At 41.2% G+C, this 23,165-nt stretch overlaps 1 protein-coding gene across 5 annotated transcripts in view; it reads right to left on the bottom strand.

The window, feature by feature from the left end:
- Positions 1-23,165, bottom strand: part of TENM1 (teneurin transmembrane protein 1) — a 1,227,224-nt gene that overhangs the window by 28,796 nt on the left and 1,175,263 nt on the right. For all 5 annotated transcript variants that reach the window (XM_060183574.1, XM_060183578.1, XM_007524285.2 and 2 more), the window contains 2 exons: positions 11,119-11,291; positions 9,306-9,541 (listed from right to left, as the gene is read on the bottom strand). In XM_060183574.1, the coding sequence (XP_060039557.1) occupies positions 9,306-9,541; positions 11,119-11,291 (409 nt within the window). The remainder of the gene's footprint in view (positions 1-9,305; positions 9,542-11,118; positions 11,292-23,165) is intronic.

Genomic DNA, 23,165 nt, shown 5'->3' with positions numbered 1-23,165 from the left:
GATGGTTGTAACTGTTACAATTTATGTTATAATGATAGTTAAAGAGCCAAAGTAACAAGTGACTTCCAGTTGAACTTAATTTGTGGTTTTATTTGTCTGATAGATTAGGTTTACTACTCAAGAACACATTTCTTAATAAAGTCATTACAGCTACATAAGCACAGATCACTGTTCAAGTAAGCAGAGGAAAGCTCTGTGTAATGTTATTTCTCTGTCAAGACTTCCACAACCATACTTCTTGGTTTCTGGATAAGGGACTCTGATACTTAGATGCTGCTGAAACACTTGCTGCTAAGTCAGGTTTGGAAGGCAATGTAAAATCGGACCAAGAGCTGAAAAGGATGAAGAACTGAAGATGCCATAGAGTGCCCTTGGATCTCATGTAAAGGAGAATGCTTTTCTAGGTGAGATATCCTACCCTCTGTGAGTGCTACTGTACCTGAAAGACTATGATAGGTGTTAAGCTAGCCTGGACACCTCTGACTACTGGAGCCATGAATAAGGTTAAGCAAGGACCAAGTATGCATGACCACACATGAGCACTTGGTTGCCTAAGACACCAAATATAGGTCACCAATCCTTATTTCTACTTTTCCTCCAGTTCACATCAATCTTTGCCCTGGAAAAGAAGGGCAAAGAAAGGACTGAAATTTGGAGACTACTCCAAGTGTGCAAATATCTCTTAATAAGTTGCATAGTGAATAAAACCTTTGAGTTTGGCAATGAAATGACTGTATTTTCTGGTAAAAGCTAGACTTTGGGCTGGGGAGATAGCTCAGCAGTAGAGCACATAACTTGCATGCATGAGACCCTGGGTTTGGCTCCCAGCACTGCAAAAAAAAAGATGGGACAATGTTCTGTTCGCCTCTGCTTTCTCTCTTTATGTTCGCCTCTACTTTATCTCTCTCTCTCTCTCTCTCTCAGAAAAAAAAAGATGGATTCAGTGACTTTTTCTTCTTCTTCTAGCGTTTGCCAGTGACTTTTTAATAGTGGAGAACATCTATGTTTGATTTATTTTCTAGTTTATATTAAGTTTTCATTGGATACGCTTGAACCAGAGAAAAAAGATGAGGGAGCATGCCCTGGGGAGCCATGATAGTTGAATCTGAAGTGCCTAATGACCCTGGGTCCATGCTCCCAGAGGGATAGAGAATGGGAAAGCTATCAGGGGAGGGGGTGGGTTATGGAGATTGGGTGGTGGGAATTGTGTGGAGTTGTAACCCTCCTACCTTATGGTCTTGTTAATTAATCCTTTCTTAAATAAAAAAAAATAAATAAAATTTAAAAAGGTGAGTTCAGGCAGTAGTTCCAAGCAGAGTTCAGAAAGAGACTTTGCCCCCTTCAAAGCCTGGTGAGGACATTTTTTCCCTAGGAAGTTGTGTTCTAATTACTCAAAGAAAGTCCTTTTAGGAGCCAGGAGGTGGCACACCTGGTTAAATGCACACATTGCAGTGTGCAAGGTTGAAGTTCAAGGCCCCACCTGCAGGGAGAAAGCTTCATGAGCAGTGGAGCAGGGCTGCAGGTGTTTCTCTGTCTCTCTCCCTCTCTGTCTCCCTTTCCCCTATAAATTCCTCTCTGTCTTTATCCAATAATACCTAAATAAAAACATTAAAAATCAGTGTAAGATCCTGGTTCAAGCCCCCAGTTCCCCACCTGCAGGGGAGTCGCTTCACAGGCAGTGAAGCAGATCTGCAAGTGTCTATCTTTCTCTCCCCCTCTCTGTCTTTCCATTATCTCTCCATTTCTTTCTGTCCTATCCAACAATGACGACATCAATAATAACTACAACAATAAAACAACAAGGGCAACAAAAGGGGATAAATAAAATAAATATTTAAAAAACATTAGAATTATAAAAAAAATGAAAGTCCTTTCAACTCTTCCAACTTGAGACTCATTCAATTAGTAGAATAAATTTATACTAGGTTGATCTACAGGAAACTGTGGATATTTGACTCTTTGTGGCCTAAAAAGGGCAATTTGTTACAATAAATTCAAATACACACACACACATGCACACACACACACACACACACAATATGCTAAGCTACAATCAAAGTTATGAACACAGCAGATGCTTTTCTTTTTTCTGCAAGGAGGAGAAAGATGAAATTTCAAGGACGCTGTCTAGCATTTCTATTCACAGTGCAACTAAGTTACCTGCTTAATTTTTGCTGAAGAAGTTGGAATCTGAATAAGTGAGATGGGCCAAATAACCACATCTCCACACTTCAGCAGATACACTGTATTTAATCTCCATAAGGTTATGAGAACAGGTAGAAAAGTCATAACTGATTTTAAATGAGTACATGATACTCCCCTCTCCCTGATTTTAAGGTAATTACTCTTTGATTTTTTTATTTTTAGAAATCAAACAATACTATTTAATAGCTTTAAAAATTATCTTTATTTACTTATGAGATAGAGACAGCCAGAAATAGAGAGGGAAGGGGGTGATAGAGAGGGAGAGAGACAGAGAGACACCTGCAGCCCTGCTTCATGACTTCCAAACCTTTCCCCCAGCAGCTGGGAACCGGGGGCTCAAACTTGGGTCCTTGTGCATTGTAACATGTGCACCCAACCAGGTGCGCCACCACCCGGTCCCATTATTTAATAGCTTTTATTACTTATTAGGGTTGACAATCAAAACCTTTTTGGCTTTACTTTTATTTCATAGAGGTGCCCACAAGTGAACAAATGAAATACTCAGTATTTGTATCAGCCTGTCCTACTCTACCGTAAATTTCCATTTACTTGTTTTTAATCCCCACACCTTAGCCTTGCCATCCCACAAAATCTTAGTCCTAGAAGGAATTTTAGTGCATGTGATTTTCCATTAGACCGTCTGGGTTCAAATACTGACATCATTTCTTAGGTTAGGGTACTTCACCTGTAAAATGAAAATGGTAACAACAGACGGTGTTGTTGGACATAAATGAGTTGATATATGGTAGATAAGACCTTAGTGAATGTCAGTTTATGGTGATGATTAAAGGTAATAATACCAGAATAAGAGATTATATGAGCATATATCTCATGGCATAGTTGGGAAAAGTTATACAAAACTATGGGCATATTAACTCTTCTTAAAATCTTACTCATTCCTCTCACTTGATTTTCATCACACAATGGAGCTTGTATACTTTTTTTTTTCACCGTATTTGTTCCTGTGTAGATACTTTCCTGATGGGAAATTCATCTGTGTAATCATACAGCAGAGATATTTTAATTTCTTATACCAAATCCTTAGTCCTCACCTTCATGTGAAATGATACTTTCTTTCTAGTTGTCTTAGTGGAGTTGACCCAAGGTGAAGAAACATAGTAATTTTTATGATTTGAAGGCCCCAAGAATTCCCTCAGTCACAAAACCAAACCCGCTCAGTGACCTTCATGCCTTCAATCTCCCATGCCCAGGCAACTCCTTAAGGGTAGACACATTGTGAGACTGAGAATCGTAGATAGATGAATCTACCTGCAAGCAAAGTCCTTATCTAAAACTTCACAAAATGAATCCCTCCAGCAAACCTAGGGAGAAAGAAGTCAAACTAATGTGAGCAAATAGAAAGTTCAACTCCAAGTAGTCGGGACCCTGTCAGAGATGGAGGGCAAATGCTGGAACCTTCTTGGCTGTCTCCCAATCCCCCAATCATTTATCAATCTGGGGCCCTGCATTTCAACTAGGTTTATCTCCCCATTCAGACCTCCAAGCATGCACAGACCTCCACATGTTCCCCCTTTGTGGATATCTTTGAGTGGAGGAGGAAAAAAAATCAATTGTGGGGGGTTTAGATTAGTCTTTGCTTCACTTTGAGTGTAAACACATAATCATCTCACTTGATTTTATGACTTTAGTTTGAAATGCTCAGCTTCCTGTTTTTTTTTTTTTTTTAATAAAGGAAGCTGCAGTTGCGAGGTTTGCTATAACTTCACACCTCAGTCTGCAAAATCTTGTAAAGAGCCCTGGGATCCAATACTAGGATAAGTCTCATATAACAGCATTATCATCCATGGACTCAGTAAGGTGTAATCTGGATGCAGTTCCTAAACCAGTTTGCTTTTGGTGAACGTCCAACTTCTTTTACAATGGCTTCTATTGTTATCTGCACTCTAATTTCCCTTTTGTCCAGGGAAATGTATTTATGGGGACAGATTGATACAGCAGATGAGGAGATACATGGACTAGATGTGAAAGTACTTTGCAAGGAAGATGATTCAAATAAAACTCAAGTTGGGGGAAAATGGATTTTTAAAAGAAATGAAATTTCAGGATGTTAATGTGATTTATTTCACTTAATGGAGTTGGTGCAGGATGGTCCAGAGGTAACAAATCCCTTGCCTGCTTGAACTGAGCAGGATATCATGGTTCTCAGCAGTTTGCCTTCCTCACCTTGAAAGGGACTCTGACTTTGTATGGAAACAAATCAGCCATCATTAGAAGAATGCAATTCTTGTTGCTTTATCTCCAAGAGAATAATTTTTTCCCTTTTTTTCTGATTTTTTTTTCTTTTCAGCCAGAAGGCCTGTGGTGGGTGTTACAGATAATTTTTTTTTTTTTTGCAACGTCCATCATCTTACATAACAGGCCTTTAAATGAACCTGTCACTTTGTACCTGGGCAATTAGTGTTTTATGACCTGCTGCCCAAGCACATTTGCAAACCATCATCACACCTTTGTGTGGCTTTTCAGAGAGGAGTCCTGTTGCCCTGCAGTACAGCAGGGGTCTCTAGATTGTGCGGCTGTCTGAACCTCAAAAGCTCAGACATCTCTGTCTGCCTTTGCTCTAGAATGGCAGCTCCACCAGGAAAAATAAATTATCTAGTTCCAGGCCCACGGTATTCAGAATATTTACTGGTATGTCTGTTTGATTACAAAGGGGTTGCTGCCTTTCTGGTCAGGGGAGAGGAAAAGTTACAACCCAACAGCTTGTCCCTCCAAAATCTACCATTAAGTGAGGGGACATGACCTAGAAGAAGAAAGTAGGGAAAGAGAATTTGCCTTGGGGGCCAGGTGGTGGTAAAGTCGGTTAAGCACACATAGTACTAAGCAAGGACTAACACAAGGATCTGGGTTCGAGCCCCCACTTCCCACCTGTGTGTGTGTGTGTGGGGAGCTTCACAAGCAGTGAAGCATGTCTGCAGGTGTCTTATCTTTCTCTCTGTCTATCTTCTTCAACTCTCTCAATTTCTCTCTGTCCTATCTAATAAAAGAAAATGGAAAAATGGGCAACAGCAGTGGTAGATTCGTAGTGCTAGCACCGAGCCCCAGTAATAACCCAGAAAGCAAGAGAGAGATATAGATAGATAGGTAGATGGGTTTTTTTTTTCTTGAAACTGGGCTCATACCTACCTTTGGGGAGTGTTTTCATTCCATGAAATAGGATGAGCCTAATCTGGAGAAACCAATGTAGCAGTATAAACAGAAGTTTCTTGGTTGGTTAAGAGAAACCAAGGTAGCAGTATAAACAGAAGTTTCTTAGTTGGTTAAACAGCCTCCCCGTCACTTTGTCTGGAGGTCGGCCAGTTGTCCTGCACCACCCACACTTGCCAGTACATTAGAGTTGATTATTTGTCTCTTTTTCTCAGCATTGAAATGAAGAGTCAGGCCCTGCCAAGGTGGCTCCACTGAATGCATCAATGATTTATAGATCAATTATTTTAAGGAACAAGGCAGCACAGCATGATGTAGTGAAAAGAATGCTACACTAGGTGAAGACCAACATTTTAGTGTTGGCTCTAGTTCTTAATAGCTGTTTGACTTTGGTCAAATCACTTAACCTCTCTGAGTCTTAGTCTCCTTATCTGTAAATTGGGAATAATGGTGATTGATGGCTGTAGTGAGCAAATAAAATCCTGCCTATGGAAGCATGTTGTTAGTGCCAAGGCACTAAAACACACATAGAAGACTGTTAATGGTTAGATTTTGGGGGCATGCATAATTATCACTTAGCCAACTAGTCAGTCCCAGAGAAGAAGGCACCGATTCTAAGTTCCAGGAATGAATGAAATGATTCAGTAATTGTCCTTCTCTTTCTGGCTTATTTCAGTTAACATGACTCCTTCAGGATCCATCCAAGGTGTAACAAAAGAGAAGATTTCATCACTTCTTATATCTGAGTAGTTTTTGACTGTGCATAAAGGAAAAAAAAAAACAGGGTAAAACTTTGACTAGCTGTGTTCTACTGCAGCAGAACCAAGGACTGTAAAGGCAGGGAGGTGGGAAAGGATTCAGAAAGTGTTGGGGACCCAGTGCATGATGGTGGAGGAAGGTGTCATTTGGTGGTGGGTGTACTGTGCAAACATCTCTCATAGGGAGATAAGAAACTGTGCCTCATGCCTCATGTGACAACTGCTGTCTTATAAATTAGGATTTTCCCAATAAAGTGATGACAAAAAAAGACCTTGAATTTGCCACCCTTAATTAGCCACTCCATAAATCTGCTCAACTTTACCACAGCATGGAAATCAGTCAGCCATAAATAGTATCAAGGAAATAACACTTTACTCCTTAACATTCAAAATCTCCCAAACATTGTTTATTTATCGACTTTTTATCACTAAGAACAAGTTGGGATACAAGGGGTAAGTGACAGTTTATAGTCTATTTCCACTATCCATGCATAAGAAAGGGAGAAAGAAAAGGGTGGGTTGCCATAGAAAAGATAAAAATCCCAGCATCACATAGTGTATGATTTGGCTTTACTGAGGTTATAAGCTGGGGAGCCACCAAAGGAGCATGGATTTAATACAATAAATTATTTTTATTGCCACTAGCTTTATTGTTGGAGCTCAGTGCCTGCACAATGAATCTACCACTTCTGGTGTCCATTTTTCCTTATTATTTTCACTTGTGATAGGACAGAGAAATCGAGAGGGAAGGGGAAGACAGAGAGACATCTGTAGTGCTGTTTTACTACTTGGGAAGCTTCCTTCTGCAGGTGGGGACTGGGAACTTAAAGTTGGGTCCTTGCACATGGTAATGTGTACACTCAACCAGGTGAGCTGCTGCCTACTTCCCCAGTTTTTTATAGCAAGTCCATGAGGCTGATATGCCGTATGTCGTAAATAACTCTGACTTTTCTCTCTTGAGGGACAACACAAGGCATGGGGATCCTAGGGAGCACGGACACTTCTGTTTTAATGAAGTTTGCACATGTGCAACTGAGATGCATGGTGGTGAAGGATTTTTATACTGTACTATATGAAGTGGGAGGGGTTTGTTTCATCAGGCCAATGAAAAGTGGGCCTGGTGTGACATAAGAAGGGTATAAGAGGAGGGGGCTTGTACTGAGGGACGTCTTTTTGGACTAGCTCCAGAGACCCTTGGGGAGGGAACCTGTCCCCTGAGCTTTAACTCTAACTTCATTTTGGACTTTAATAAAGGACAAATTTAGAAACTGCACATCTATCCCGCATGTTCTTCTGAAATTCTTTTTGAGTGAAAACCAGAAAGGATCTCTACCTCTAAAGCCATTCTTCATCTCTAGTACAACATCTTCATTTCAGAGATGAAGAACATAAAGGCATTTCTTAGGCAAGCCAGCTGTAAAGCTAGATATCAAGGCTAGGTCGGTCATCTAACTTCTTCTTTTGGGGTTCTACCCAGGAGATTCAATTTCTAGAGGAACTCAGGAGAATTTAAGAGAGAAACCCTCACTGCTACCTTTTTGTGCCGACAAGTCACAATTCAGTGGTACAGCTGATCAACAAACTCAAAACCTACTAACTGATGTGTGCCAACAACTGTAACAATAACAACTATAACAACAACAACAACAACAAAGAACCACTGAAGTCTGTGTTTATGTGTCACCAACTGAACTAAGTGAAAAGTGAACCTGGCGGAAGATAATTTTGTCCTTGAGAAGTGATAGGGTTGGTCTGAGTCCACCCAGCTGCAACTGGGTTGTTGTTTGGTCTTGTATTTCACAGCCTACAGTTAACAATACCCTGCTCCCCCACTGTGAGGGAAGAAAATGCAAACCCATCACTGGTGTGACCCAGGTGCTCAAAGTAGGCCTGGTCACAATAGTGAGTGATTGCTTCCTTCAGGCTAACAGTTGCTCTTGGGCTGATATTCATGGTCACTATATTTGGAAAGTTGGTGATAGCTTCTGAACATTGGTTAATGTTTTAGAAGGGGCAGGTAAAAATGTAAGGATAAAAATTCTTGGGAAAATTCCATTATATTTTAGGGTGAGTTATTTATAATACTTGAGAAAGAAAGCAAAAGAAATCCCAAAATTTTTTTTTGGGGGAATGCATGGTAAGGTAAAATGGTAAATAGTGAAAGAATAAAGTTTTTTGCCTTATAAGTTAAGAACAGGAATAAGATCCTAGGTATGGCATGGAATGGTCATGTATGCTAATGTATATTCCTGATGGGAAGGGATCAAATGAATAGATGGGTAAGAAAAGGAGGGGTCATGAGAAGACAGAATAATGGTTATACAAAAGACTTACATGCCTGAGGCATCAAATATCTCAGGCTCACTACCATAAACCAAAGGGAAGAGAGAGAGAGAGAGAATAGGGAGGGGATACATACACAGTGTTAATTTTGAGTTAATGTTCATATCTGTGATAAAAACACCCTCTTCACCAACATAATCACTAAAAAAGGCAGGGACAGGCAGACTAGGTACTGTGGTGTTGGTAGGCTTCAGGTGCTGCAGAAAGACAAATTGTCACTGAGGAAATCACTGGTCAACTGCCTGGGGCCATTTGGTTAAGATTTGAGAATGTGTCTTTTCCTCCATGCTGCTACCTCTGAGAACCTCTAGGCCAACTCAGTCCTAGGTTTTGTCTCTCTAACTCACAGCATATATTCAAGATGATGATAACATCTAGGGATCTTGCTTTTTTTTTTTTTAATCTTATCTTAGTCCAAACATTGTCTGAAATCTCCCATCCATCTGTGTTTGCCCATGTTGTCTTTTTAAGTAAAGAAGAAACTACCCCAAAGGGCCCAGGTTCAAATTGTAGGGCTGTTTCCCAGGTCCAGGGCAAGCTGTGAGGGATTCCGGGAGGCTTCCTGACTAAACACAATCTTTTCTCCAGATTTTGTTGGTGCCTAAAATTGCTACTATTAGAGTGCTTTAGCTGGCTAATGACAAAGAAAGCTCCTATTAGAATGTTCATTTAGGGATGCTGAACCATTAACAGCCATTATCACCCTCTCTCAAATTGGCCTATTGTAGAAGCTAGCTGGTCATCTAGGAAAGCTTTGGAGAAATGGACCATCAAGCTAGGGAGGTGCTGCTGATTTCCAGAAAGAAAACAACAGGTCTAGGTAGCCTTACTTACCCTTAGCCTCCTTTCAAAAGCAGAGACATTGCCTTTGTTCTGCTCCTTCCTTTGCCTCCATTCAATGAGGTTTGCATTGTGCTCTCCAGGCAGGGAGATGTTGCATTTGCCCAGGGTAGGGTTGACTGCCCCAGCCAGGATGTGTGGCTCTGAGCTGAGGTTGATCTCCATGCCGCTGGCAAAGGTGACTCGTAAGGAGCCATCTGGACTCACTCGATAGGTACTCTGGGTATTTTCTGTAAACAGAAGAGCAAAGGAGGGTTGATGGGGTGGTGTGGTGGGGGAGTGGGTAGGAGAAAGGGAAGTGTAAGAAACAAAGGAGAGACACATTTAGCTTTTAGGAGACAACTTTGGGAAGACATGAGCAGGTGGACTCACTGCCTTCTGGGCTGGACCAGTCATTCTGATGGGCAGATATGTTCTCTGTCCTTTTTGGATCTTATTATTTTCACAGCTGGGGTATTTTGCTTCTTGGATAAAAGGCTCCTGTCAATTACTGTGGGCTGTTATTTTCTTTTTCTTTTCCATTTTGGAAGAACTCCCTCATAAACACCCCTTCTGACTTCTTGGATCGCCTTCTCAGTTCGATACACTGGGAACTATCAATACAATGAGAGAGTCCGAAGTCCATCCCACCAGCCTTACCGCCTGGGGACACCAGCACAGTTGCTGTGCCCCACAGAAATGGTAACACTGACAAAGGTTGCCACTGAGCCTTTTAGAGTAGATCTGAATGCTGGGCAGTTCTGTGTCTGGCCCCACAATAGAATGAGTCCTTAATGATGAGGCAGAGAGAAGGTGATTTCTTTGTGTCTGTTCATCCTCCGACTTCTAAACCTAATTTCCCTAGATTCTTTATTTTTTCTCTTCCTGTCTTTTCTCCTTATATCCTTCTTCCCTTACCTCCTTTCTTATTTTTCCTTCAATTCTTTCTGATTTTCCTCTCTTTGAACAGAATGAACTTTGGTTTTCTTGTTTCACTTACATACTTGCTTGGTGTCTAGCCTAATTCACTCTAAAATTTATTTATTTATTTTATAAGACAGAATGAAATTGAGAGGAAAAAGGGAGATGGAGAAGGAGAGAGAAAGAGAGACATCTGCAGCACTGCTTCATCACTGGTGATGCTTCTCCTCTGCAAGTGGGGACTGGAGGCTTGGATCTGGGTCCTTGGGCATTGTAACATGTGCACTTAACCAAGCGCAATATCACCTAGCCCTGCCTAATTCACTCCTTTCATTCACCCATGCTAGCTAAAATGCTAATTCCAGATGGGACACAGATTCTACTTCTTTAAGAGAATACAGCCAGCATCTAAAAAGCGCTTTAGGGGCCCAGTGGTGGCACATCTGGCTGAGGGCATGCATTACCTTTTGTGAGGATCTGCACTCAAGCCCTAGGTCCCCACCTGTAGGGGGAATCTTCATGATTGGTAAAGTAGTGATATAGGCATATCTCTCTCTCTTTCTCTCTCTCTCCTCCCCTCTTAACTTCTGTCAGTATCCAATACAATAAAAATAAATATAATGATAAAAATAGATGGGGTTTCACAAAACACTAGGTGTTCTAGAAATGACTGGATGGAAGACTAGCCAACCATGGCAGGGATTAATTTCTGAATGTCCATAGAGGTGTTCTGGACACTTGGGGCAGGTGCAAGTCTATCTGGGTTTCAGCCTTTGTAGCTGGAAACCAGAGAGAAACAATCTTATTAGCTAGAAGTAAATTCTATTTGCTGATGGTGTGTAGAATATTGACTTTAGAGACTAAAATAGATATTGGTAGAATCAGGAGGGGTTGGAAATAACCTTACCTTGCTTTAAAATATATATGGTACTAGTAGCTGTCAAGTTGGTTGACATGAGGACATTTTCCCGGTTGGAAGTATCTAGCTCCACCTTTGTCAGTTTCTCCAGGTCACTGTGGAAACTGCTGACCTCGCCCGTGGGAAATGTCGCATTGGTCAGATGTCCCTCAGGGTCATACCTGAGGAAAAGAACCAATCCCAGCATTGAAACCCCTTGGCAGTGGTAACAGGTCATTGCAAAATAAAAATCACTTGGCAGCTAATATGGTTTAACTTTGAGTGATAACAAGTATTATTAACCTTGTTCAAGAAGAAGAAAAAGGTCAGAGAGATGATTAATCAAACGACGGGATTTTTTTTTGCTTTGCAGCTTCTGAATTCTTGATGACTTCCTTGAGCTGTGCTGTTTTACAGAAAAAAAATATCTGGTAATGAATCACCAGGGTGGAAAACTGATTTATGAATCATGTCCTGCTGTGTGCAATGTTGCAGGATGGCCTGCGTTTGTAATTTGGGTCGATCTATTTGGTGCACTGGGTAACAGAATCCAGCAGAGGGTACTATTGACAAAGGAAAAACAGGCACAAATGGCTCCCCAAGTCTGAGGAGGCCAATAAACTGACTTTGCATTGTGATAGGAAAATTATATTTGCTGCTATTCAAGGTGCCAAATTTGAAATGAATGAATCATTCTTCCAACAAAATGAGCAAGCACAGAGGATAATGGAAACATGTTCATTAAAACATTCTGGAGCCCCCTGATCTCAGTGTCAGTTAATTTTTTTTTCTCTTTTAGAGCATAGTACATAATGTGGTACAATTTGCCTATGTAGGCAAGAGAGGAAAAAAATAATTACCTGGGATAAAAGGCAATAACCTATATGTGGAATTAAAGTCTGGTGAATTTACTTTTTTTAAAAAAAAAAAATCTGAATTGTTGGCAATCTCAGTGTCCTCCAAATTGAAACTGCTTCCCTGAAGGCTTTTGATGCAGAGCTGTTCTTTTATTGCCAATAGAACCATGAAAAATAAACACTTCATTAAAAGTAAAAACATACACTTGGAAACCCATTACTGTTTTCTTTTCAAGTTGCAAATTACAAAATATTTAAGCACTTTTATTTGCTTAAAAAATGTTAAACAATTAAATTCTTTTCTTACCCAAAGTGCAAAGAATCCAGGCTGGACACAATGGAAGAGTCTAACTAGACTGCCTTCTTCCCCAGCAATTATGCAAAACGGCACGGTGATTCAGTGCTATTCTACTAAATTTTTAACAGTCTTGACCTGGGGAGCTGCTCAATTTTAAAAATCTAAGACAGCAGGAAACTTCCCCTTCCTCTATAAAGCCCAGACATCTCCCAGTCCTGGAACCTCTAGGGTGGGGCTCACTTTCCTGAATGCTTCTCTCAAGTCATACCAACTGACACTGCATCTGCTAATCCCAACCTAAGCAATGTAACCAGCAGCACCCCGGTATGCTTCACTTTGGACTGTGACCAGAGACTTCAGTCGTGGAATGTCAACCCTTCAGCTTCATTACTCGGGTGGGACCTTTCCTAGCTCACAAGATTCCTTAACTCCATTTAAGGCGGCACACTTCTTAACAAAACCTCAAAATCTAGATATAAACCAGGGCCCATGATATAGGGCATATGTGCATGTATCCATAAGTTAGGGGGAAATACATACCTTAAAATAAAAGTGCACAATAATTTTCAGTGAGTCAATAAATGCAGCAAGCAAGTAGAAAGACCTAAAAAGACACCTTAAAGTACCTAATGAAATAGTTTCTACTTAGACCTAGATACCCTCCTCACCTACCTCCCATTACAGGCCCCTCAATCACTCCAAAGCTAACCTTGTCAGACAAAGTAAGGACTACAAGAGCTGAATAAGGGCAATAGACTGGCATACTTTAATGATGACTCTTTAGTCACTACCAGGCCACCCCATCACCTGGGGCCCTCGTCAGGGAGTCCTGGGATTCCCACACAGACAAGATGGGCCTAGACCTTTAACAGATCCCTGTTACCACTGTCACTGGTCATCTACATTAGGAACAACATAATGGGCCCCTTCGTGGGCCCCTATAGGACCTTGCCCTCAATGTGGATCAATAATGGTAGGGAATGTTCCATTCTCTGAAGGGAGGTTGGACAACATACTCTACCTACTACCCAAGGAAGATGGATCCTGAAATTAGTGCAGCCTGGAATGTTCCTAGCCATGACCACAGAATGTGAGCTCAGACCTATAGGGATGCAGAAGTTATATAGGCTCCTGTGCTGAGTACAGGCCCGAGATCAAATTGATAGGGTTTATAGTTAACAATATTTATATACTTTTCCCATATTTGGGAGCTACTCTCTTCCCTGATCCAGCTTCTAGTCCTTTTTCCAACTATGACACCATCTCCCCAGGAAATAACCTTGGTGCACTTGTATATTAGATGCCAGACTCAGGCAAAAACTAGTAAAGTCATGAGCCCCTTGGAATATACCTAAAATAGAACTACTAGATTTTTCTAAAATGGAGACCACAAATCTTCATCTGCAATATTCTTGCCTTTAGGTTCATGATTTCTAAACAACTTGTTCTGCTTTATATTTTAACTTTTTTTTCAGCCACCAGGTTCCAGATGATACCATAATACCAACAGGAGTTCCCTGGGCAGATGACCCCACCATGTGTCTTGGAGCCCCACCTCCCCAGCTCCCTGCCCCACTAGCAAAAGAGAGAGACAGGCTGGGAGTATGGATCAACCTGCTATCACCCATGTTCAGTGGGGAAGCAATTACAGAATCCAGACTCTCCACCTTATGCACCCCATAATGACCCTGGGCCCATACTCCCAGAGGGATAAAGAATAAAAAAATCTATTAAGGGAGGGGATTGGATATGGAGCTCTGGGGGTGGGCATTGTGTGGAAATGCACCCCTTCTACCCTATAGTCTTGTCAATATTTCCATTTTATAAATTTTAAAAAAGTTGCTCTTCAAAAAAAAAAAAAAAAGAAAAAGGAAGAAAGAAAATCTAGACCAGTCTCTGGTACACTTTGGACAGGGGACTGGACCTTAATTCACAGGACAGAATTGAACTCGAGGCTATACACAATCCTATCTCAAGTTCAATTCCATGTGCACACAAGCCTGTAAGCTTGCACACACATGTGTAGTCTGTTCAAACAGTTGTGGGTGCAAACAGAAATGACCAAGTAGGGCAGCTCTGCCAAGCCCTAGTTGTTTAACTGGACACATCTTTTGTTTCAATAGATTTTAGTCAAAATAGTTTGTGGCATATTGTTACTATGCAGGTAAGGCTTAATTATCAAGGAAAGGCTGAAGGGTGCTGTTTGTGCCTGGAGTTGATGGAAAAATCCCACATGGATCCCTTTGGGGCTCTGGGGCTACAAGAAGCAGGTCTCTGAGAAGAAACGGCTGCAATGCCCAACACAGCCCAACTTGCCTGCCTGGTTTTCTTTCCAGAAGAAGAAAATATCTGGTCTTGGTTGTCCCAGGGTACCAACATGCTTTTTCTTGCAGGGAGGAGTTAGTAGGTAGCCAACAGCAGGGGGCTGCTGTGTGCCTTCTTCATGAGAGCGACTGGTTCATGACCTGGACCACATCTTTCTTTTCACATCTCTAACCAGCAACTTCACCTCATCTGGTCCCTTCCTGAATTTCACAGGGGTTTCCTCAATCCTAAACCTGGCTGCTCCCTATCACTGCTCTAGGAATTCTGACCGAAATAAGCTGGGCACGCAGGCTCCAAGTGGTCTTTCCAAATCAAGGGCATTTTCTTTCTTTCTCAAGCACATGCTTTTAAATATACATTTAAGGAGGAAAAAGAGAAAGAGGGAGAGAGCCCCTGAGCATTATTACTCTGGCAAATGTCATGCTGGGGACTGTAGTCAATACCTTGTGCATCCAAGCTCTGCCCACCTTTCAGGCTATTCATCCTTTATTTATTTACTTATTTTGGGAGGAACTGGGGACCCCCACATGTGCTATTTCACTGCATCTAGGCTCAACTACTATTGTATCTCTCCTATTATTTTCATTTAGATAGACTGAGAGAAGGACAGTGAGAGACAGAAATAGGGAGAGAGACCACAGCAGCAGGACTCCCCACCTCTACTCCCAGTGTGCTGGGGCTCAAACCTGGGTTGCGCACCTGGCAAGGCATTCACCCTGCACAGTGATCTATCTTTCTGATTATGTCCCTTAGGTTATAGTCAGATTCCAACTAAAGGTGAAGGCAGTGATTATATACATTCCTTGGGGCAAGATGACAAGATATCAGCTGCCAGTCAAACCCCGAGGAGCAGAGTTACAAAACTTATAAACCTCAAGGAATGTTCGAAGTGTTATGTGGATATATTTGGTTTTCCTATATCCCCTGCACACACACCCCAGCCCCCACATGCAACATCTTTACCCCCCCATCACTGTGGCTCTTAATCTGAGATAGTATGATTGAAGGTTTAATCCCAAGTGCAGTCATGCTCCTGCACATTCTATTCCCATCCCCATTCCTCAAATCGGCAGGAGTACATCTTGTGAGGAGAGCTCCACAGTCATGGACAGGACTACAGCTACTGAGCAGTTGCAGCTGAGTCTAGATTTCATTCCCTGAAGCTGCCTGTCCTTTCCTGGTGAGGGAGAGGCTGGGGTGTGGGAACCAGGCAGAACTTCCCACAGTCCTACCCAGCTGCTGGTTAGATAATGCTATGCTGTTATACTGCCAGATTACCTTTCTGTGGTCAGTTAGACATTTTAATGTGCTCATTCGACTGCTGCCATCATAAAGGAAACATTTGATTTGCCCACACAGTCATGGCCAGTTCTGTTGGGCACAGTCAAAACCATCATGTTTGGGGGGGGGCATTTGTATTTGGGGGCAGTTTGCAGGACACTTAATTATTCCTATGGCCTTAGGTCCAACCACACAGGCCCACCTCTCTTCTGCTGGGTTATTCCTAAAAGAAGAGCTACAATACAGGTCGATGTACTCATCAGCTGCCAATCCCTACACCTTTGGAAAGATTGCTTGAAAGTGGCTAAGAAATAAAGAGAGACTTCTATTTCTGATGGATTGCTTGAGATTTTTTCCCCCCTTTCCCTTCTCTCTATCGCAGGGGAATGCATGTTTCCAGAATGAATGTCAGAGAAACAAGTTTAATCAGAATCTCTTATGCTGGATGTTTCCCTGTGGGGCCTGCATCTGTTGGTGCAGAGAGTACAAGCCAATATTCTGCAACTGATCCCCTCAGGTCACAACATGGAAGCAACACCCTCCTCCCTCCAAGTGGGGTGGAGTACTTGATGAACCAGGTCTGTAAATGCTGGCTGGCAAGCAGCTAGATCAACTCTTTTCATTCTTTTTATTTTATTTCAATCTCTTTACTTTAGATTTTTTTTTCTTCTAGGGTCATTGCTGGGGCTCGGTACTAGTACTATGAGTCCATTGCTCCTGGTGGCCATTTTTTCCATTTTATTGGACAAGACAGAGAGAAATTGAGAGAGGAGGGGGAGATAGGGGGCAGAGAAAGATAGACACCTGCTGACCTGCTTCACCACTTGTTAGGTATACCCCTGCAGGCAGGGAACTGGGAGCTCAAACTGGGATCCTTGCACGGGTACTTGGGCTTCATACTATATGCATTTAATCCATATTAAATACATATAGTATGTGCTACCACCTGGCCTTCTAGACTTTTTTTCTTTTTGGGATAGAGACAGAGAAAGAATGTGAAGGAAGGGGAGACAGACACCTGCAGCACTACTTTGTGCCTTGTGAGGCTTCCCCTTGTAGGTGGGGACCTGGGGCTTGAAACCAGGTCCTTATGTGTGGTAATATGCACACTCTACAAGTGGTGCCACTACTTGGCCCTGATTCTCTTTATTTTAGATAGGAAGAGGAGAGGGAAAGAGAAACAGAGTAAGGAGCAGGGACACTACAACACTGCTCTACTATTTGTGGCACTTTACCTGGTGCCCTCCATGTCGCTTCCATGTGGTTCCTGGGCTTAAACCCCGCTCCTCAAGCATGGCTAGGTAGACATTCTACAGGGTGAGCTATCTCCCAGTCAATCACTACTGATGATGATGATGATGATGGTGATGATGATGATGATGATTATTATTATTATTATTTGACAAGAAACAGAATGGCCCAATAAGCATTCTTTCAGAAATATTGGATTCAATTTCTTTGCTGATAACTTTATCTGGGTGGCCCAGTGAGGTAGGGGTGGGAGATGTGCTGGATACAGAAAGGAGAGTATGAAGAAGGCCAAGAACCATGAGATTCTGCAACTAGACAGTATCAGTGAAGTGGAGGGCTTCCCACAAAGGGCAAGAGCCAGAGCAGCTATCAGTTTGGTCTGGGTTGGTAGCAGAAATAAATACAACAGACACAGTGTCCTCAGCCCTCAACATTTTAAATCTATTATAGGAGAGATCTTCTGAAGGAAATGCCTGGGAAATACACAGGAGTATCCTGGTTATACTTGCAAACTCATCTGCATAGAAGATTCCCATCCTCTACGAGTCATTGGGCCCTCACAGGTCACATCCCAAACCTCATTTAGCCAGTTTTCCTCTCTTGACATCCATCTCCCTATTTGTCATTTCTCTGTGGATAGCTTTCCCCATGACACAGAGAACACTTAGTGGACACCCAAACATCAAGTACTGTGTATTTTGGGGAGGGGATGGGAAATTCTGATCTTGGACCAAGACAAATGGAATTATGGAAATCCACTTAAACAACACCACACCACACATACTCACACACTAGCTACATAGCCTATATTTGACCACTACACAAGATGCACTGTAAAAATCTCATTTGGGCTGCCCACTGTTCAGGGTCAGCTGTGTCATTTCTCTTCTCTATTGCTACAGATAATCAAAACTGGGATGGATTGCATAGCAGTCTTCATTCTGCCCAATTTTGCTTCTGTTTCACTCTCTCTCTCTCTCTGTCCTTTACTATCTCAGAATAGAATGTTTGTTTCCACCGTGGAAAACAATTTGCCTCCATGGGCCACAGAAGGCAGCCTCCCCCCCCCCCCCGAGGGATGTTCAAGCTCTTTAAAGAGGGCCTAGCAGCAGCAGTATGGACACTCCCTACAGATCTCTGCACAGCTGGGGCCCTGACAGAAACTGTGAGTCTGATTCTGGGTTCCCTGAATGCAGAAAGACAATGAAAACTTGGATAGAGTGTTCTGAACTGGCTAATAGTTTGGAGGATAGAGATGAGAGAAGCCAATTTTTTCCCCTGAGAAGACTGTAAGAATAATTAGTTACATTATAAAAGCTATGAAATTGCATGTTCTCATATGCACAGGCAAGAAGAGGCAGGACAGCACTTCCCTGTGAATTAATATCAAGCACTAGAAATGACTGTTTCAGAAGGGAGAGGAACCTTCCAGCAAGCCCCCCCTCCACCCCTAATATCCCTTACCCTGTATGAACAGATGCTATTGGGTCTAGATGGTTTGAATATAATCCTGACTTGGAATAAGAGTGGATAAGGAAAATAAATTTGCATACAATGTTCTCTCCTCCCTTGCGGAATTACCAAATTCTGCATTTGGCCACTTTTCATTAGCTTACAAATATACTGTGTCTTCTCTCTCTTTCTGTTTACCCTATCCCTTCTCCAGCTCCAATTTCTCTGCTCCTCTTTATAGCAACACTACTCAGAAGATTTCTTTGCCTTATTGTTATTCATTTTATCAAGATATAATTCAGATACCAAACAATTCACCACATTAAGTACATAACCCAGTGGCTTTCAGTACATTTACAACATGTACAACCATTACTACCATTTCCAGAACATTTCCATCATTCCCTAAATAACTCCCACACTCTTTAGCAGTTATTCCCCATTCACTCCTCTCTCTAGTTCTTGACAGCCACTAATCTACTTACTGTTGCTGTGAATTTGCCTTTTCTGGAAATTTCATAAAAACAGAACTATGCAATATGTGTCCCTTTGTACCTGGCTTCTTTCAGGGAGCATACTGTTTCAAAGGTTTGTCTATGTTGTAGCATGGATCAGAGCTTCATTTTGTTTCACAACTGAGAAATATTCCTTTGTATGGATATATTGTATTGCATCTGTTTATGACTTGATGGACACAGTTAACTATACTTATTGGCTACTACGAATAACACTTCAGGGAGCATGTGTGTATTCATTCTCTTTTAAACATGCTCTGCTCAATATTTTGTCCCCTTTTTGTAACATAGCACCCACTCTTGTCAAAGTAAATAATCACCACCACATTTCTAGATGCAACAAGCAATTCTTAAATCCTTTGTTTTGTTCGACTTATCAGGAGTATTTGACATAGCTAGTCACCTCTCCCTTCATAAATTCTTAGTTTTACTGGGCTTCCAGGACACTCCACTCTTCTAGTTTTACTCCTAACTCGGGAGTTTCCTGTTCACTCTCTATTGATTTGTTCTTCTTATCTTCAATTTTGAATGTTCCAGGTTCACTTATTAGATCACTTCCTTGTCTACATTCCCTTCTGTGATGATCTCATGGCTTTAAATTCCACCATATTACTATGGATAACAATTTTGATGTTCAGATTTCAGATCTGAAGCCTCTTCCCTCAACTCCAGATTCATATAATTGCCTACTAGCACATAGTAGGCATGCATTTTCACGTGGATGTCTAGCTAAACTGACTGGATCTCAAACTGAACTCCAACTTTCTCACCCACTATAAAGTTTCCTTGCATAGACTCCCCCATCCTGGTAAATGGACAGTCTAGTACATCTGTGGTCATGTCCAAAACTTTGGAGTTATTTCAGGCTCTTCTTTCTTCTGTACCCCAGATTTAATCAATATGTCCTAACAGCTCTACAGCCAAACTGTATTTATAATTTATCATTTTTTTACTGCTCTATTCCCTAGTTTAAAACTATCTTTTACCTTGACCATTGCAAACCTTTACATCTGTCCTTATTATTGTTTGTCTATTTTTTTACTGTTCTGTTGCCAGTTGGGCTTCAGCACTCCAAATATATATTCAGATATAGATAGACAGAGGGAGAGAGGGAAAGATACCACAGAACCAAAGCTTCCCGCAGTGCAGTGGTGTCTGGACTTGAACCTGGGTCACATACATGGCAAAGCAGGCATCTTCCCACTCAAACTATCTTGCCAGACATGGGTTGTTCATTTTTATCATACAGTCTGATTTCAATGAAAACTGATTCTTTTAAAAATGTAAGTCAGATCATATCAATCTTTCAACTCAAAATTCTCTAGTGGTCCATCACTTAGATTAAAAGCCAAAGTCTTCATAGGGGCTTATAAAACCCTACATGAAGTAACTCTGATCACTTCACTGATTCATTCATTTATTGTCCATTGATTCCCACACTTCCTACTACCACGCCACTCCAACACAATGGCTGCCACTTCCCTGGTCCTCAAACATGCCAGATTTGATCCTACTACAAGGCCTTTGTACATGCCATTTATTTGACTGTTCTTCCTACTTCCCCTACCCCCAGAAACTCATATGGCTCACTCTCTCACTTGGTATAGATTTTTTCCCCAGGGTTTGCTTCTTTTTATTAATCTATTTTTTTCTTTTTTTTCTATTTTTTAAAAAATTATTTATTTATAAAATGGAAACACTGACAGGACCATAGCATAAGAGGGGTACAAGTTCCACCACCAGAGCTCCATATCCCATCCCCTCCCCTGATAGCTTTCCTATTCTTTAACCCCTTGGGAGTATGGACTCAGGGTCATTATGGGGCACAGAAGGTGGAAGGTCTGGCTTCTGTAATTGCTTCTCTGCTGAACATGGGCATTGACAGGTCGATCCATACTCCCAGCCTGTCACTCTCTTTCCCTAGTGGGGCAGGGCTCTGAGGAAGCACATTGGTGGGGTCATCTGTCCAGGGAAGTTCAGTTGGCAGCATAGTAGCATCTGGAACCTGGTGGCCCAGGCAAGACCGAGGCTCTCTCGTTATAGATTTTTACTCAAATACCACCCCCTCAGTGAGGTCTTCCCTGACCACTAACATAAAAACATAATAACATAAAAAACCTTCTATCACACACTTTTGATCTATTTCCTTTACCTAAATTTATTTACTCCATAAATCTTATTACTATTTGAAGTTCTGTACATTCTGCTTGTCTCCCTTCAGTACAATGTAAGCCCTAAGATGGGAGTCTTTATTTATTTATTTATTTATTTATTTTTCCTGTTTGGCTCACAGCAGTAGAATACTGGTGGGCATACAGTAGATCTCAGTAAATATTTGTTAAGTTTATACTGAATGGTTGGACTAGTGACTATTTTTTTACTATGCCAAATTATTAACAGTAATAAACTATATATTTATGCAAACCATGTGATGTTTTGATACACAAATGAGTGGCTGAGCTGATTATTTTGAAACTAGTTATCACACCAGTCATTTTTTTGTTGTTCAACCAAATTCAACCATTAACTTTCAATATATTAATAGTTGGTCTAATTTCAGCTGCAGTGTGACCTCACATGAATTTTTTTAAAAACAGTCATTAGAAACTTCATCTTTCTTAAAGCCAGAATATTAAAAGGTGCAAACATTTAACTCAGACTGCTGAAGCTTGAATCCTGAACCTCTGTGTGAATCAAGAGAAGGCAAACATTCTGTGCCTCAGTTTCCTTGTCTATTAAACTGGGCATACTCAGAGCACCTACCCCAAGTTATTAGTTAAGGGGTCAAAAGGACAATGTCTGTAAGTTGTGTAGCCCAGACCCAATGCATAGTAAAGCTTTGGTGAGCAATGACTTTTATTACCCTTATTAAGATGTAAGAGAATTTTTACAAAAAAGAGAGGAAGACTTGTAAGAGAAACAACTGAAAACATTTTCCTAGGTGAAACTAAAATAGCTGTCCAGCTCTTTTGTGCTGGTGGCATTTCATTGGGAAATGATCCAAAATATGAAGGCCAATTGTTTTGTCTCTTTTCTCAGGAGGTTTTTTTTTTTTTTTTTTTTTTTTTGTGGGACTGGACATATTCCCTTCATACTCTCTACATTTTCACAGATCAGCCAGACATGGAGGACTCACTCACATTTAACACCTCAACTTCTCACACAATACCATTTCAGACTCTGGGTTCAGAGTCCATGGATTAGCTTCATTTAAGAAACTGGTTAAAGAACCCGGCAAATGAAATCAACATATGAAAATCAGTGGCATTCCTCTATGTAAACACCAAACCAGAAAAAAAAAATAAAGAAATCCAGAAATTGATTCCATTCACCATAGCAGCAAAAAAAAAAAAAAAAAAAAAAATTCTAGGGATAATCCTAGCAAAGGCAGTGAAAAACCTTTATACTGAAAACTGAGACACTTCTCAAGGAAATAGAAAATGAATACAAAGAAATGAAAAGACGACAGTAAAGTGTGCCCTAAACCATGTGTGCCACCACCCAGCCTCTCAACTTGGGACTTCTTGTATTCAAGTCTTCTACACAACCACCATGACACCTCCCTAGCAGGCCAGGCAGTGGCTCATCCGGTTAAGTACAGTACCATGTGCAAGGACCTAGTTTGAGCTTCCATTCCCCACCTGGAGGGTGGGACCCTTCGCAAGCAGTGAAGCATGTTTTCAGGTGTCTATATTTCTCTCTCCCCTTCTATTCCCCCCACCCCCTCTCAATTTCTGTCTGATCTATCCAATAAAATAGGAAGAAAAAAAAAAGAAAGAAATGAAAAGACATCCCATGCTCATGGACTGGAAGAATTAACATTGTCAAAATGGCTATTTAAGCCAGAGCCATATATAGATTTAACACAATCCCTATCAAAGTTCCACCAAATTTCTTTAAAGAAGTAGAACAAAAAATACAAAAGTTTATCTGGAGACAGAAAATACCCAGGATTATCAAAATGATCCTAAGAGAAAAGAGCAATAATGGGGATATTATACTCCCTGACCTCAAAAAATACTCCAGAGCCACTATAATAAAAATGGCCTAGTCCTGGAACCAAAATAGACACACAGA

Source organism: Erinaceus europaeus, chromosome X, assembly GCF_950295315.1.
Source record: "Erinaceus europaeus chromosome X, mEriEur2.1, whole genome shotgun sequence".
Taxonomy (NCBI): domain Eukaryota; kingdom Metazoa; phylum Chordata; class Mammalia; order Eulipotyphla; family Erinaceidae; genus Erinaceus; species Erinaceus europaeus.
The sequence above is the reverse complement of the archived record's forward strand: the minus strand, read 5'-3'. Positions and strand labels throughout refer to the sequence as shown.